This window comes from Trachymyrmex cornetzi, unplaced genomic scaffold (assembly GCF_001594075.2).
Source record: "Trachymyrmex cornetzi isolate Tcor2-1 unplaced genomic scaffold, Tcor1.1 scaffold156, whole genome shotgun sequence".
Classification (NCBI taxonomy): Eukaryota; Metazoa; Arthropoda; class Insecta; order Hymenoptera; family Formicidae; genus Trachymyrmex; species Trachymyrmex cornetzi.
The window spans coordinates 3,151,956-3,166,706 of record NW_017296157.1 but is presented as its reverse complement, the minus strand read 5'-3'; the positions used below and the strand labels follow the sequence as shown (position 1 = coordinate 3,166,706).

General features: G+C 32.6%; 1 protein-coding gene across 1 annotated transcript in view; it reads right to left on the bottom strand.

Moving 5' to 3' along the window:
- LOC108758429 (uncharacterized) overlaps positions 1-14,751 on the bottom strand; it is a 307,362-nt gene that overhangs the window by 75,236 nt on the left and 217,375 nt on the right. Inside the window, exons 4-5 of the mRNA XM_018503410.1 lie at positions 6,347-6,485; positions 3,438-3,502 (exon numbers count right to left, since the gene is read on the bottom strand). Of these exons, the coding sequence (XP_018358912.1) occupies positions 3,438-3,502; positions 6,347-6,485 (204 nt within the window). The remainder of the gene's footprint in view (positions 1-3,437; positions 3,503-6,346; positions 6,486-14,751) is intronic.

The window sequence follows — 14,751 nt, the reverse complement described above, 5'->3', positions numbered from 1 at the left end:
ATTTTATATTAATTTATTCGATGGATTTTAATACACCGCCACAATTTTTATTTTGCGATCTCGTTCCTGATTTACATCAGTGTTTCACTCACGTCAGCTTATAAAGTATAAACTAATGAAGAGGCACTTCTGAATTAGAAAAAGTTGCAGAAAATATTTCACCTGATGAATACTGAGAACATACATATTAATGCGAAAACAATTAGAGATAATACTAGGCTCAGAAGATTCAATTAATTAATGTGGATAGTGCCTATATGAGCAGATACAGGGTGTTCGTGTGTGAAAAGTTCAAACTTTATTATAAAAATTTTAAATAATTAGTAAACGTTTCAACCCGTTTCGAGTCCTCTTCACAGTACAATATTTTACAAGTATAATAAGACACAACGTAAATTGAAGAATGTGTCCAATATTCAAGATTTGTTGTTCATCAAATTATCTGATTTGCTATATAAAACGAGTACATATTTTATTATTTAATTGTTTAATTTCAGAGACTTATAATCGAAGGTTTATGTCACTCTCTCTCTCTTACATGTAACGCTGAGTTGGATAAATCAAAAGTTTCCTCAACAATGACCCTGTTATTAAATTGGCATTTTATTTTAAATTCTTATAATAAAGTTTGAACTTTTCACACCCGAACACCCTGTGTTGGCTAATATAGGCATTATCCACATTAATTGAGCGAAAATAATTGTTATGTATATCGTTAAAGATAGCTTAGATGAATCCGAAATATACTTTTTTTATTGAGCACAACTACGACGTAAATATGTTCTTTATTGAAAATCATTTGCGCATTAATTACCGCGTCGTTATCCTTAGTCGTGGTTTAATCTGTTTTTATTGTTTTAAATATCGAAGATTCTTTGTAAACTTGTTTTTTTATCAAAATAATTATGTAGGACGCTCTAGTTGCTAGAATGTTAAAACTTTTTTCAATACTTGACCTTCTACATAATTATTTTGATTATCCAACAAAATTTTAGTTTCAGATCTTTATTTAGTCAAATTTTTAGATATTAAAGCAAAAAAAAATTTTTTTTTTGTGTACATTCACACGGAAAGAACAGTTTTGCTGAAGTATTTTAAAATTTAGCTAAATATAGATCTGAACATAATTTTTTTAGACCATCAAAATAATTATACAGAACGTTCACAAATTGAACTACATAACTATTTTGATGACCCAATAAAATTATTTTCAAACCTATATCTAGTTAAATTTTTATATTATTCAGCAAAATTGTTCTTCTCATACAGAACTGGCGAAATTTAAGTACGTGAAATTTAAATATACCAAGTTTTTGGCAAAAACATTAAGAGTAGATACTACTAAAATAAAATATACTCGTACGGTGTATCGATAAATGACACGTTAGGTGATATTTATTCAATTGTATACGTCACATTTATTGAATGAGAAAAATTCTATATCCATCGGCACGTACGATGAAGATTCGTAGAGTCTCGAGCTCCTCGGCGTCATACGGACGAAATTCGCATTTCTTTAATAAAGTATACGTCGTATGTGGAAATATTGCGTTCGCTTCGACGTTTCATTCGTCCGCGCTTTGACGTTCGCAACCGAGTTGCCTGGATTCACGCCGGGAGGATAGGGGTAGCAGAGCGTTTCGTCTCGTTCTCCCATTTTTCCCGGCGACAAACTGTGCTCGACGAAGGCAGTCTGCGAGCGACGGTGCCCGCGGCGTGACACTATGCAGATTAAAGCCCGATAAAACGACGAGTGGAGAGAAGAAAAACGGGGGGACTTTGACAAATCGTCGAAAAATGCCGACGCGAGACGTAGGAGGCGGATCCAGCGCGGACGCTGTCGCGCTTTTTCCGCTCGTACATGTTGACCTACGCTTTTTTCTCTCCGCTAGCTGCGAGTCGGACGTAGCGGGTAGCCGGCGCTCCCTATCACATCCGGTGTGGGCGAAACTTCGGGCTACTTCTTGGTGCTCGTGTATCGTCGCGCTCGATAATCGATAAAACTGCAGGGGAAAAATACATTTCTAGATTGTTCAAAATAGTTGTCCCAAAATTAGTCAAATATATCGCGATCTCCAGAAAGTTCTGTAATTATAACTCGTAGTTGTGATCTTTTATAACAAATAATTCTTTTCGAACTACGAATTTCCTTTTTTAAAATGCAGGTCATCAAATTTTTATACATATCGCATTTAATTCTATAGATTTAAACGTGTGATGATAAATCTAAAAGCTAGCACAGAAATTTCAATAAAATAGTTGAATAAATTATGTTATTGAATTATCTCATAACAAATTACTCTTTTTGCACTACGAGTTTTTTATAATATAAATCGTCGAATTTCTATATATATATTGAATATTCTATTATAATTGAATTCTTTTTAATTAATCGTGATGACAAAATTACCATAGAAACTTCAAAAAAGTAAATTGAGTTATAAATGGAGTCACCTTTTTTAAAAAATGCATAATTTATGAAATTAGAAAAAAAAATAATTAGATTTGAGGATTCTACATAGAAATAACAGTTTTGCTGAAGTATTAAAAAATTTAACTAGAGATCTGATAATAATTTTATTGAATTATCAAAATAATTATGTATGCTGAAGTTGATTGCTAAAATACCAAAATTTTTTGCAGCATTACTCGTCACGCTTGAGTTTCCTACATAATTATTTTGATGATTCAACAAAATTATTTTCAGATCTGTACATCAAGCTAAATTTTTGAATATTTCAGCAAAATCATTCTCTCCATGTACAGAAACGGAAATTGATTGTAATGCTAAAAATAACGGTTACCATTATTTTTCAATTAGATGAAACTGAATAATTATTCAACTATTTAACATCTAGAAATTTGTAGTGAGATTTACATCAGAGAGAGCGTTACTAACAGGAGTTACTAACCGGAAATCGGAACGCGCAGCACACTTTAATCCGCGAACGTGCAGAGTGTGAAATACGGCAGCGTTTCGTTAGGAATTATTATCGTGTTTCGGCGAGTTCGCTCTTCGCTCGGATGAATGCATTAACGAGGTAGATAGAAAACGAATATCCGTAGAACACGGAGGTAGGGAAGAGGGGACAGTGTTCCTGATCGCTTTTATACTGTAAACGAGATTGGTAGTCGCGGGGTGGAATTAGCGAAACCGTTTTCGTAACAGCTCTTCTAATGTCTCGCGTTCGTCGTATCTGTCGTTCTTTACAATGGCGTGGAAAATCGTTAAGTTCCCTGTCCAAGAATAATTTCAAACGCTACGATTCACTCGGTATTCTGTCTCTCCCTTCTTCCGCCGTCATCACGTCGAGCTTTTAATTAACGATCGGCATCCTAATGAACGAGTCTTCGAAGGCTGCCAGCACATCGTTATCGATCTGGCGGAAATAATGATACCGTGTCGCGTACTTATTTCTAGATTTTTTCATACTCACTCTCTTTATACTGCAGAACGTTGGAATGCTTCTCGTGAATGACGACACAACGATAGCATGATTTCCTAAAACAGAAAAAGAACAAATAGGGTTGTCAAATTCCTCATCCTAAAATTTTTCCCATCATTTTCCCCTAATTTTCAGATAAAAGCAAAGTTTATTCAGATAAAATTTCATGATATTCCCAGATGCTTCAATAATATTTTGAAATTTTTTGTATTTTTGCCCTAATTTGGAAACCTTTTATTTTTTGTTGAGAATACAATTTAACATAATAACGTAAATTACTATTAATGTTACTAACACTGTTTATGTTTAATTATTAAGTCGGTAGGTGTTTTAAAACTGTGTAGGTGTAATAAACGTATATTAAACTTCTTTAAAACAAAAAATTTTAATTTTTCAGAAAAATTCGTAAAATTCTTTATATTAACTTTTCTCTAATTTTCCTGACAATTTCTCTGACATTTCCCTGATTTTCCTGATTTTCAATTTTATGGCAATCCTGACGAAGATTCATGTTTTCAATAATTCATGTTTTTTTCATGCTGTGTGATAAGAAAATTATCCTACTTCGATTTTCATATAAATCAAACATATAAAATGGAACGATCTGAATAAACTTTTTGTTTATATTTTTAATTATCAAAAATGTAAGCAAGATTGGAAAATTGCGTTGTCAATCCAACAATACTTCTCCAAAAATTAAATGAAAAAGAAAACTAATCATCATTAAAGAGAAATAAGAATTCAGTCGACATCAATTAAAAATAATATAATATCTGTGTTTTCAACAATATAAATATAATATAATAATATGATGTTACATAACAGCTACATTATTGAGTGCGAAATTGTAACATAAATGTTTTTACTTTTAGCCGATGTCGATTGGGAAGTATCTGGTTTTCACATAACTGCTAAAATCAACGTTTTATTAATTGTTTACGTCAGCCATACTTCAACTTCATTGTATTTTAACCCCGTGTAATTTTCTTAGAGATACGGGATGACGTTTGAATTTTCGCTATCGTGTCTCGTGGCGCGTTTCTTTTTCTACTTTTTTCATATCGTTTGATGGTATATCGATCGGACACATTGCACAGGCGAGTCAGATAACGATCTTCGCAAAAACTTGGAGAGCCGTCTCGTGTGACACGAGCATTATATGGCGAAACAGAAGCTTGGCTTCCGCCAAAGCTTCATTAAACTCATTACATTTTTCGGCCACGTCTTTTCTTCGCCTTTTCAAGAGGAGAGATTGCATTCCTTATCGTAAAAAACCGTTGTCAGCCACACGGATTGCGTGTCATAATTTAAGTCATGCTTCGTTCGAGCTACGATCAACATGGTTTTTAACTTGATATTCTTTAGTGATAATAAATTTTAATTGGTTTTGATCCAATGTCGAGACAAATTCCTTCTATGGCTTGGGATTACAACATCAAATCTGTTAATCTGATGATGATTTTTTTCTTGGACATGAAGAGATTGATATTTTGAAATTGTGTTAATCTGATGGTGATTTTTTCTTGGACATGAAGGGATTGATATTTTGAAATTGTATTGCTGAAGATGTGGTTCCAAAGTAAACTGAAATGTACTATTATTTGGAATAAAGATTTAAGATTGCGTATTAATTACCACGCTGACTCTCATTCGCCCTGATTTTTTTTTTATTTTTTGTTTTTATAATTTAACTTTCGACGAGCAGTTTATTTAGGTAAGCTTAATTTTAAATAAAAGATTCAAGCTGTTAACAGAGTTATCTTCACGTATTATGTAAATGTAAAGCATCAAATTTTTTGTAACTAAAAAAGTTTTAAAGTATACAGCTGCACGTTTTCGAAACGATACTTCATGAAATTGAATAAACCACTAACTCGAGATAAAAAAAGAAAATCCGGGTTATTCGGTCGACTGATTTCGCCATATTAGCTTTAGTAACTAAGGCTTTGATCGTTTGGATACACGAACTGTACACGTTATCTGAATCCTACATAGAAATAGCTCCATAAAAATTTTCAAAGTAAAAATAGTCTCGCTATAACTGCTTGCAGCATACAAAGAGATTAAAATAAACACGAGTAAATAATATCGATAGCTTCATTTCTTTGTTCCGATACCCGAAGAAACCAATATTGGATTAGTTCGAAGGATATCGATCTTTTATTGCTTTTATTTATTGCAATTCGAGAATGATACTATAACGACCTAAAAATTTTTATCAAGAGACTAAAAATACTTTCAATTGGTTTTCTAGCAATACAGATCTAAATAGTTAAACAATTTAGGTTAAATTTAATACATTTTACATTTTTCAAACGGTTCATCTGAATATTTGTATTAATTTAATACAAAATGAATATGTTAGAAAGTAACATAATTATTATGCAATTATTAAACACAAATATGACGTAAAAATTTAATACAAAAAGTACATACAATTTATAGGCAAATCTTAGAAGCATATTTTTTAAATAAAATTAACGATTATATGTTAAATTAACACATTTTATTTTAGAATATACGTTTTAAAATAGGTATTATTTTTTTTTATAGTGTTTATTCAATTACCCATAAATTATGTTATTTTAACTAGGAAATGTTGAATATCAATTTAACATAAAATATTCAAATCACATTATATTAAATTAACACTTAGATATATTAAAAATTCGCAAAAATTGCAGCAAGGTTTTAACAGAATACAAAATGTTTTACTATATAACCTAATCTTATTTGCTTTTCAATAAAAAAAAATGTTTTATTTTATTGTTACAATTTGTTATCTGAAGATAAGTAGATAAATACAGTAGAAAATGAGTTATAATAAAATACTCAGATTGTGAAATAATAAATAAATTTGTTTCGAGTGCCTTATAAAAATGAAAAATCGGATTACTTACTGATCTACCAGTAGGTACTTGTCACCTTCGTTGTGCAGACACCTGCCCTTGGTGGATAATTCGTTCTTGGAAATTAATATTGATTGCCTCACGCCACTTTGGAACCACGCGCCTTCCCATTTCGCTGGAAATAAGCATTCTGAAACAGCAAAAAGTAGTTCAAGGTTTATAAATTTTCTCACATAATTTATTTCGTGTTTAATTTACTATAGAAAATGTGCGCGACACATACGTTTTTTCTCATTTATTTCATCAAAACGTTGAATCCACGTGAATTTTGAAAATTTAATTATCGAAATTCGAATGACTTCAATCTTTGATAAAACATCTACGTGTAATCGCAATAAAATCAACAGGTACTCGTGCAATATGACGTAATGTTCATTTCCGAAATTCTCGCTTAATATCTATGCTTGTGGTAAGACACATCTCGTCGGCGTGTTATAGCCACACGAAGAAAAGGGATATGTAATATATCCAATGAAGTAATTCAGGACAAATCGAACGCGAGGCCGAAGATAAAAGGGAGGGAGGGGGGAAGGGATAGAAATGAGAGAGAGAAGAGAAATGCAGGATAGATGTGTGGGGCGGAGAGAAAGAAAGAGGGATCGGCGGGAACACTACGTCGATGGCGAGATGGGAATTCCCGGGGCGGGATAATCCCGAGGGCGAGGCGAATTTCCGGAAACTAGTGCTGGTATAGAAGGGATACATCCAGCCGAGTTATCGACGATAATCGAAATCCGGAGGAGTCCCTTGTGCCTCGTTCGTTTCCCCATGCGTAGATCCACCTACTGAAAACGAGCGGAGAAACGGGGAACGGCGGGGCGTATTTTTGAGTTCGACGAGGCAGAATAGGAATCCATTTTCGAGAAACGAGCGGACGCGATACTAGGATGATGCCTGAACCAAACACGAGGTGAAAATTACGAAATAGAAATGACGGATACACCCTTGCTTTCCTTCGAGTACAATACGTACATATTGCTTTTTGAAGGAAACATGTTATTTTTCGAACGATAAATTCGATGTAGTCAATCGTACTTTATATTAGTTGTGTACATGTGCGCGCGTGTATAATTATATTTATTATTTTATACTATATTTATATAATATGGTTATAAAATTAACAATAAATCAAGAGCTACAAGCCAAGCTGAATCTTAATGTCCATAAATTGCTAAAACATAAGTTTATTACACAAACGTTTCGACCTCTATTGGGTCATTTTCACTGTTTAAAAAGAATACAAAATAAAATCAACAGCTCATTTAGATAGCAACATGTCAAAACATAACAAAGATTAAGAACGGTGAAAGTAATAAACTATATCGTCGTGTGTGTATCATTTTGCAAAACGGTAGCTTTGATTAACACACTGTTAGAAATGTTCTTAAATTTCATTAACATTTAAATTACACAATTGAATTTAATTTGAATTTAATTTCATGACATTACATTAAATTTAATGTATTTGTAACTAAAACGTATATTTATGTACATGTACATAAAATTTAATGTATTTTTCATGAAAATTTATGAAATTTAATATACAGGTTCATTACATTTAAGTAACTACTGTAACTAAATTTTCAGTTAAATCATTCATTACTTTTAATTTTGTTCATAACCACGAGCTTCATTTACTTGTAAAGGAAGCTCGTGGTTACATTTCTAACAATGTATGTATAAAATTAACAATAAATAGCTGATGAAATTTTAACATTACATATACATTACAGCGCATGGTGGTCATCGCACTGCTCCTTTATAAAATGACTTTAAACGTAGTCGCAGCAATTCTAAATCGCAATCTCAACCGACGAAAATCCAAATATTATAAATGTGTTACAGCGCATGGTGGTCATCGCACTGCTCTCTTATTAAATGACCTTAAACGCAGTCACAGCGATTCAGAATTGCAATCACAACCGACAATGATCAACCATGAATCTTGGCTGTTAATTGAAAGTGCATTATCTAAGATAAAACATTTGAAAATGGTAGCATTGAACTGTCTTAAGATCCTGAACTCATCTCGTTAACAATTATAAATTGAATCTCATTTTCTTTTAAACATTGAAAATGACCCAATAGGAGTCGAAAGTTTATTTGTGTAATAAACTTATGTTTTAGCAATTTATGGCATTAAGATCCAGCTGGCTTGCCCTTGATTTATTGTTAATTTTATACATTATTTTTGAGCCTGTTACCTTCTATTATTAATATGATTATATTATTACATAATAATAATGTAATATTATATATATCGTTCCTTTACTCCAAAAGTGACACAACAAAAAATCAAGTTTTTCAGAAAAAGGAGAAGACTATTCAGCTTAACAGAAAATTATTGATAAATCAAATAATATCGGTACAAAATACTCTTAGAAATATGATCAAATGTCATTTTTGTTTTACAATTTTTAAAAAACAACTTTCTTTTTTAAGTCGTGATAATTTTTATATCCTACAAAATTATAAATCCGCAATAATTCATCAAAAGTGATATAATTTGAAATGTCACCAATAGTTTATATTTATTATGATTAGCTAAAACGACTTTTTTAATAATTCCATAAAACGATTTTTTCCTTAAATTTAATTATCAAAATTATCTTAACTCAAAATATTTTCTGTAGAAGATTTTTCTCTTTATTTACAAAAATAACAACTCGAAATATGTTACTCTTATAAAAGATATTATGATCTCTTTGAAAACTTTAAAATCAACACAAGTGCTATTTGGCGAATGAAAAGTTAGGTTAATTTATTTTTTATAATTAATTTTTACTCATTCATGAAAATAACTTGAAGATCACATTTTTTTTTACTTTTGAAGTAAGGAAAGTATGTAAGATAATACATATGCATAACATAGTTGATAAGTTATATCTCATTAATTATGTATGAACTTAAATGGAAAGTAAATCGAATAATCATGATTTTATATTCAAGAAGAAAATTCAACATATAATCTAGTGTTAATGTAGTAACACCATTTCATGGAATATCGTAATGTCTTCATCTCACCTCAATTCGAATTACCATTCTATACAGGTCCGATGTAATTTACATCAGAGATTAATTTAATAGTTTAACTTTATTACAGAACCGCACCAATTCGCTAGCACAGGTATTCTTCGTTAATACGCTATCAGATGTAACTATCTGAATTCTCTTTATGTATAAAGCTTTATGTATAAAGCAGCGTTAACCAGACCGCTAAAACTAATAGCCCCATAATTTTGATTTATGCAAATTAGCGGCATAAATTTCATCCATAATTTACATATATTTATTAATAAAACAATTTTCAAGTAAAAATAAAAAAGGGAATTAAATGTCGCATGAAGATGTATCGAATAATCATGACATCATTTAACGCATTTAGATAACAGCGAGTGTAATTAAGAGGCGAACAAACGCGAAACTTGGCGTAAGATGTGAAAGTAATTTAACACAAAGAAATATTTTCGCAAGGATTCGCGGCGGGTAACAAAGGGAATTTTAGCAAGAGCCTGTTACAGGACAAAGACTGTTATCGTTTGCTAAAGTTGACTCACGATGTTGATTCGTCTAATTGGAGAGAGGTTTTTTTAGCCCTTTAGAGGGCGAGACGGTTAAATGTTGGTTGAATGGTTTACCGACCGTGGGGTAAATAGCGAGCCCATCAAGAACGAAGCTCTGCGGCTAACGCAAATTTTGACTAGTTGTTTGTGATAACAAGGCGCAAATGAAATTCCCCGTGCCGAATGTTAAGCTTGCCCTTTTAAAATCTTCTTCCACGTTTACGCGCGCACAAATGGTCGTTGACACGTTAAGTTTTCGAGGTTTTATTATGGTTTGCACAAACATAACGCTCTTTATTCTGTACAAAGGAAACATATAGACCGCATCACTTAATGAATAAGTTTAAAGAGACTTTTATATAAAAATAAATGAAAAAGTGTCAGTGCACTTTCATGCGGCAAGAGGAACTGTAATGCCATCTATAATTAATTCAGCTATTTCGTTCGAATCTATCTTTTTTTCAAAATATCATGATTCTGCAAGAGGATGAACTCTAACTTTCATAAATTACAGTCTACAATTTGTTAATTTTTATTTTTGGATTTCGTGTTTATAAAATGCGAATATGGGGTTGAAAAAAGGGGGAAAAGAGAATGTGTTTCGTTAAAACAATAAACGTTTTACAAAACATTGAAGTCCGCACCTTCTGCGAATGCATAACAAACGAACATATCAGGGAGATTAACTGGAACCATCCGCTGGCTGTTTATTTTGCATCATTCATAGCAAACAGAAGTAATTGGAGGGTCAAAGGAGAGATTGATTATGTGCGGTGAAAAAATCATTGAACACTCAAGAACGATGGATACAGGTGCGTTCAGCGAAATGGAGATCGATACCCGTGGAGTCCCAAAATTCGTCAGTCGCCCTCTTTCGCATCCATCTCCCCTTCCAATCGTCGTTTTAACGTCGGCGGCCACCCCAAGCATTTATTTATTTGCACGTGGTTCGTATGCCGCACGTTTCCCGCTATTCGGGTTCGACGTTGAGGGTGGTGAGATAGAAGGGAGGAAAAGAAGGGCGAGAGGGAAGGACTCCCCCGAAGGTTGAGAACGCGACGCAGGACACGGCGAGGGATGAGATTCCCGCGAGTCGCGCTGGGGCTGTAAAATCCACGAGCGAGACTCAAAACCTGTAATCACAGTTCGCACCAGTCGCCCACTATGATGGAGCACTTTTACGAGAGGAGGAGAATGAAGAGAAAACTGCGCGGAGTTGGTAAAAAGCAGCGGATAACTCGAGCTTTGCTGTCTGGGGTTTCGAACGTTGCGCGAATTTCTTTCTTTGATTCATCCGATTAGCCTTTTTATTATTAAACCAACATATTTTTAAATCTAGTAAGCGAAGAAGGCTATTATATATTCGGTCAAAGCGGGTCTTAGTATCTAATAATATTTTTGTGAATCTTGCAATCTCCAGTTTAAGCAAATAAGATTCATATAAAAATATTATTGGGCACCTGATTTGACCAAATATGGCCTTCCTCGCTTATTTGTATTCAACATTTTTTCGTCGATTTAATATCAATTTTAAACTTTAGGATAGGAAAACTGCTAAAATAATGTTGAAACAGTCATATTTTGGAACAAGAATACAATAAAATAATAAAAATTTTAATCAAGAAAAAGATGTAAGATTTTAAAAATAGATCATCGTTTTCTAAAGAACAACTCTTCTTTCAATGTATACACTCCAAAAAACAGCGATGTCTACATAATTTTTACTGTGTTGCTGTTAATATTAATAGCAATATGGATTTCATATCTCTTGAATTTATATCAACATTATAGTATGGATTTTAAATACACGATATTAAATCCACATTATGTTGAATCCACACCAGAGATGTTAAATTTACACCGATAGTTTTTAGAGTATAATTCAAGTATCTAAAAATTTAGCTAAATACAGACCTGAAAATAATTTTGTTTGGACTATTAAATATTATTTAGAATGCTCAAGATAATTGTTAAAATGTCAAAAATTTTTGCAACATTGTTAATCATGCTTGAGCGTCTTATGTAATTATTTTGATGATCCCATAAAATTATTTTTGGATTTATATTTACTTAAATTTTTGAATATTTCAACATCCTTTCTATGTACTCATCGAATTTTAAAAAGTAAAAATTTTTATATTTTTGTGCAAATTTCATTATGACGTCTCAAATTCACATCTTTCGAATAACAAAGAACAATTTTTGCATAGACTTTATATCGTTTCACTTTTACATTTTTAACAGGAACCTTATGAAAGGGTAAAAAATTATTGACAGAAAGGTTAAACCGTTTAATCCACAGCTTACAGCAATAATCAATTTTTGAAGTCTACGTCGTTATAACTTATGTCCGTATCGCCAATCAATTAATCTTAAAAGCGGCTTTCATTTTCTGCAAGGTTTCTGAACGTTACGGATTTAAAGAGCAATTAGAAATGGTGGTGACGCATTAACAAAAACTTCTTGCAGCTACGAGGACGAATAAATCGAGATACGCGAGCAAGCTCTCGGTCAATCTAGCACAACAAAAGATTTTCCATGCCGGAGAATGGCGATGGAATGGAGAAAGGGCGAGAGCGGGAGCTTTTCGACCACACCAGCGAAATGGAATGCCCTGAAATTTTATATTTATGCTTCATGCCCAGGCTATATGTATTGCCGGTTTCGGTAGGAACTCGACCGAGTGGACAAAATCGATATCGACGTCGATACACGTCACGATCTAACCAGAATCGGTAAATTGAAATCCATAACCACGATATGTACCTCTCTACATATCTCGGTTACCATGACGGAGTATCTCGTCTTCGAGTAAGGGAATGAATCGACACGCGATGCAATTCTCGCGTTGCATCGAATGTTCTACGACTTCACTTTTCATTTGTGCAAATAGTCGCGTAACAAAATATGTAGTTTCAGTTTTGCGAATACCTCTGCAAATTTAAATTTTGCTGAATAAATATAATAACGAAACTTTATTCAATTAGATAAACTTTTAATTCCTATGATAAACAAGAATATGAATTTCTATATTAAGAAAAGAGAAGATATTTTTATTATTTGAAATTCAATAAACATTGTTTATTGAATTTATATGCTTAAAATATTGCGATTATACAATAATATTTTATTTGGGATATCCTATAACAGTTTCAAAATACCGTAATCTATATCACTTTATCGATAGCGAAGAAAATATAATAAGGAGGGAAGCATGAATAGAGATTGCGAGAAAGAAGCAAACTTATGGATAAAATAACGATAAAACTTTCGTCGCGATAAATAACACTATATCGTTACTTTATGATTATTAGTGATTCTTGCCGGTGGCGGAGTCTCTATTTATAGTCTGACGCCGATAAGAATATTTTATTATACGTACGATGAAAATACGGAATCAGAGTTACCTGCTGTAAAGTCGTTTACGAGGAATATAAAGAAATATCTCTCACAGAATTATTCAGGCCTTCCCTTTTTTATAGCACAAGATTGATATAAATTACCGTGGACGAGATAGGCAATGAAATATGTTATAAGAAGATTCTCTTAACTCTCAGAAACTGATGCTAAAATCTATAGCAATTGATGATGGGTCTTACATTTAATCTATGTTAATTAAAAGGCACTAATTAATTTTAAGGAAATTGACGTATAAAACTCGTATAAAACAGAATGAAAATACCAAGTATATCTTAATAAGAATAATCCGAATTTACAGATGTAACATAAAGGAAATTGAATTATTTGATATTTTCAACAAAGAAATTTATAACAATAAATTCAATAGATGTATTATCAATTCCGGAGTGTTAAATTGACAAACAATGAAATTAATTAGAACTTAAATAGATTAATAAATAAATTGTAAAAATAAATAATTAAAAATAGGTATCTAAATCTCTTTATAACATTAGTTTCAGTGACGCATTTACACTTTGCCTATTTTTACTTGTTTACTTTTACTTTGATGGCTCGAGCCATATGTGAAAGATCATGCTATCTCAATCAAAAATACATGACTGATGGAACAATTAAATTTTATTAACTCGCGAATAAAATGGTTTTTTTTTTCAGCTAAAATAAGGAAATATCTTTTTTAATACATCCAAAAAATGTTCTTTCCGCAAGTTAATTAAATCCTAACGGTCCTTATTATTCATGGACCCCTTGCAGCGTATTACGCTACCATTCTTGAAATGCCATTGTTCTCTGTTTTCGGGGTCATCACGCGAGCTTACTTGAGTCTCTGTGGATTCGGACGACGTTACTTACCGCGTAAGTTACGATCGCTGTAGCGGCGAGAAGTTGAGAAACGTTCTTATGTGCTCGACACGCAATTAAGTGGGCTTTATTCTCACGGACAGGACATTACTTTCTGTGTCCCCCCTCTACCCCCTTCTGGAGATGCCGTTCCCTCTGCGCCACCGTCCAACGATTACCGCACCCTGCTTTTGTTCACGCGTACAACGATCCCTCGCACACGAACAGTAATTCACCCCTCAAAACGGCGCACGTTCGTCGACAAAACGATACGCATGCGCGACATAATTTCGTTAACAAATAACCGTATTACGACGTTGCTTCTGTAAGCGATGAGCAAGAACAGTTACCGTGTATTATTATTGCGACAGTGATGGAGTCTCTACGCGTGGAATTAGCAAAATTAGGAATTTATCGTGCAAGAAACTTTGTTACACAAGAAGTTCTTCGTTGGTTTCTGTTGTTTGCCAAAATATTTTACGGCTTCATATTAAATAAGGAAAGAATATACTTTAATTATTATTAAGAAATATAATAATTGTTAAGAAAAGAGTATCTACTTTAATTATTATT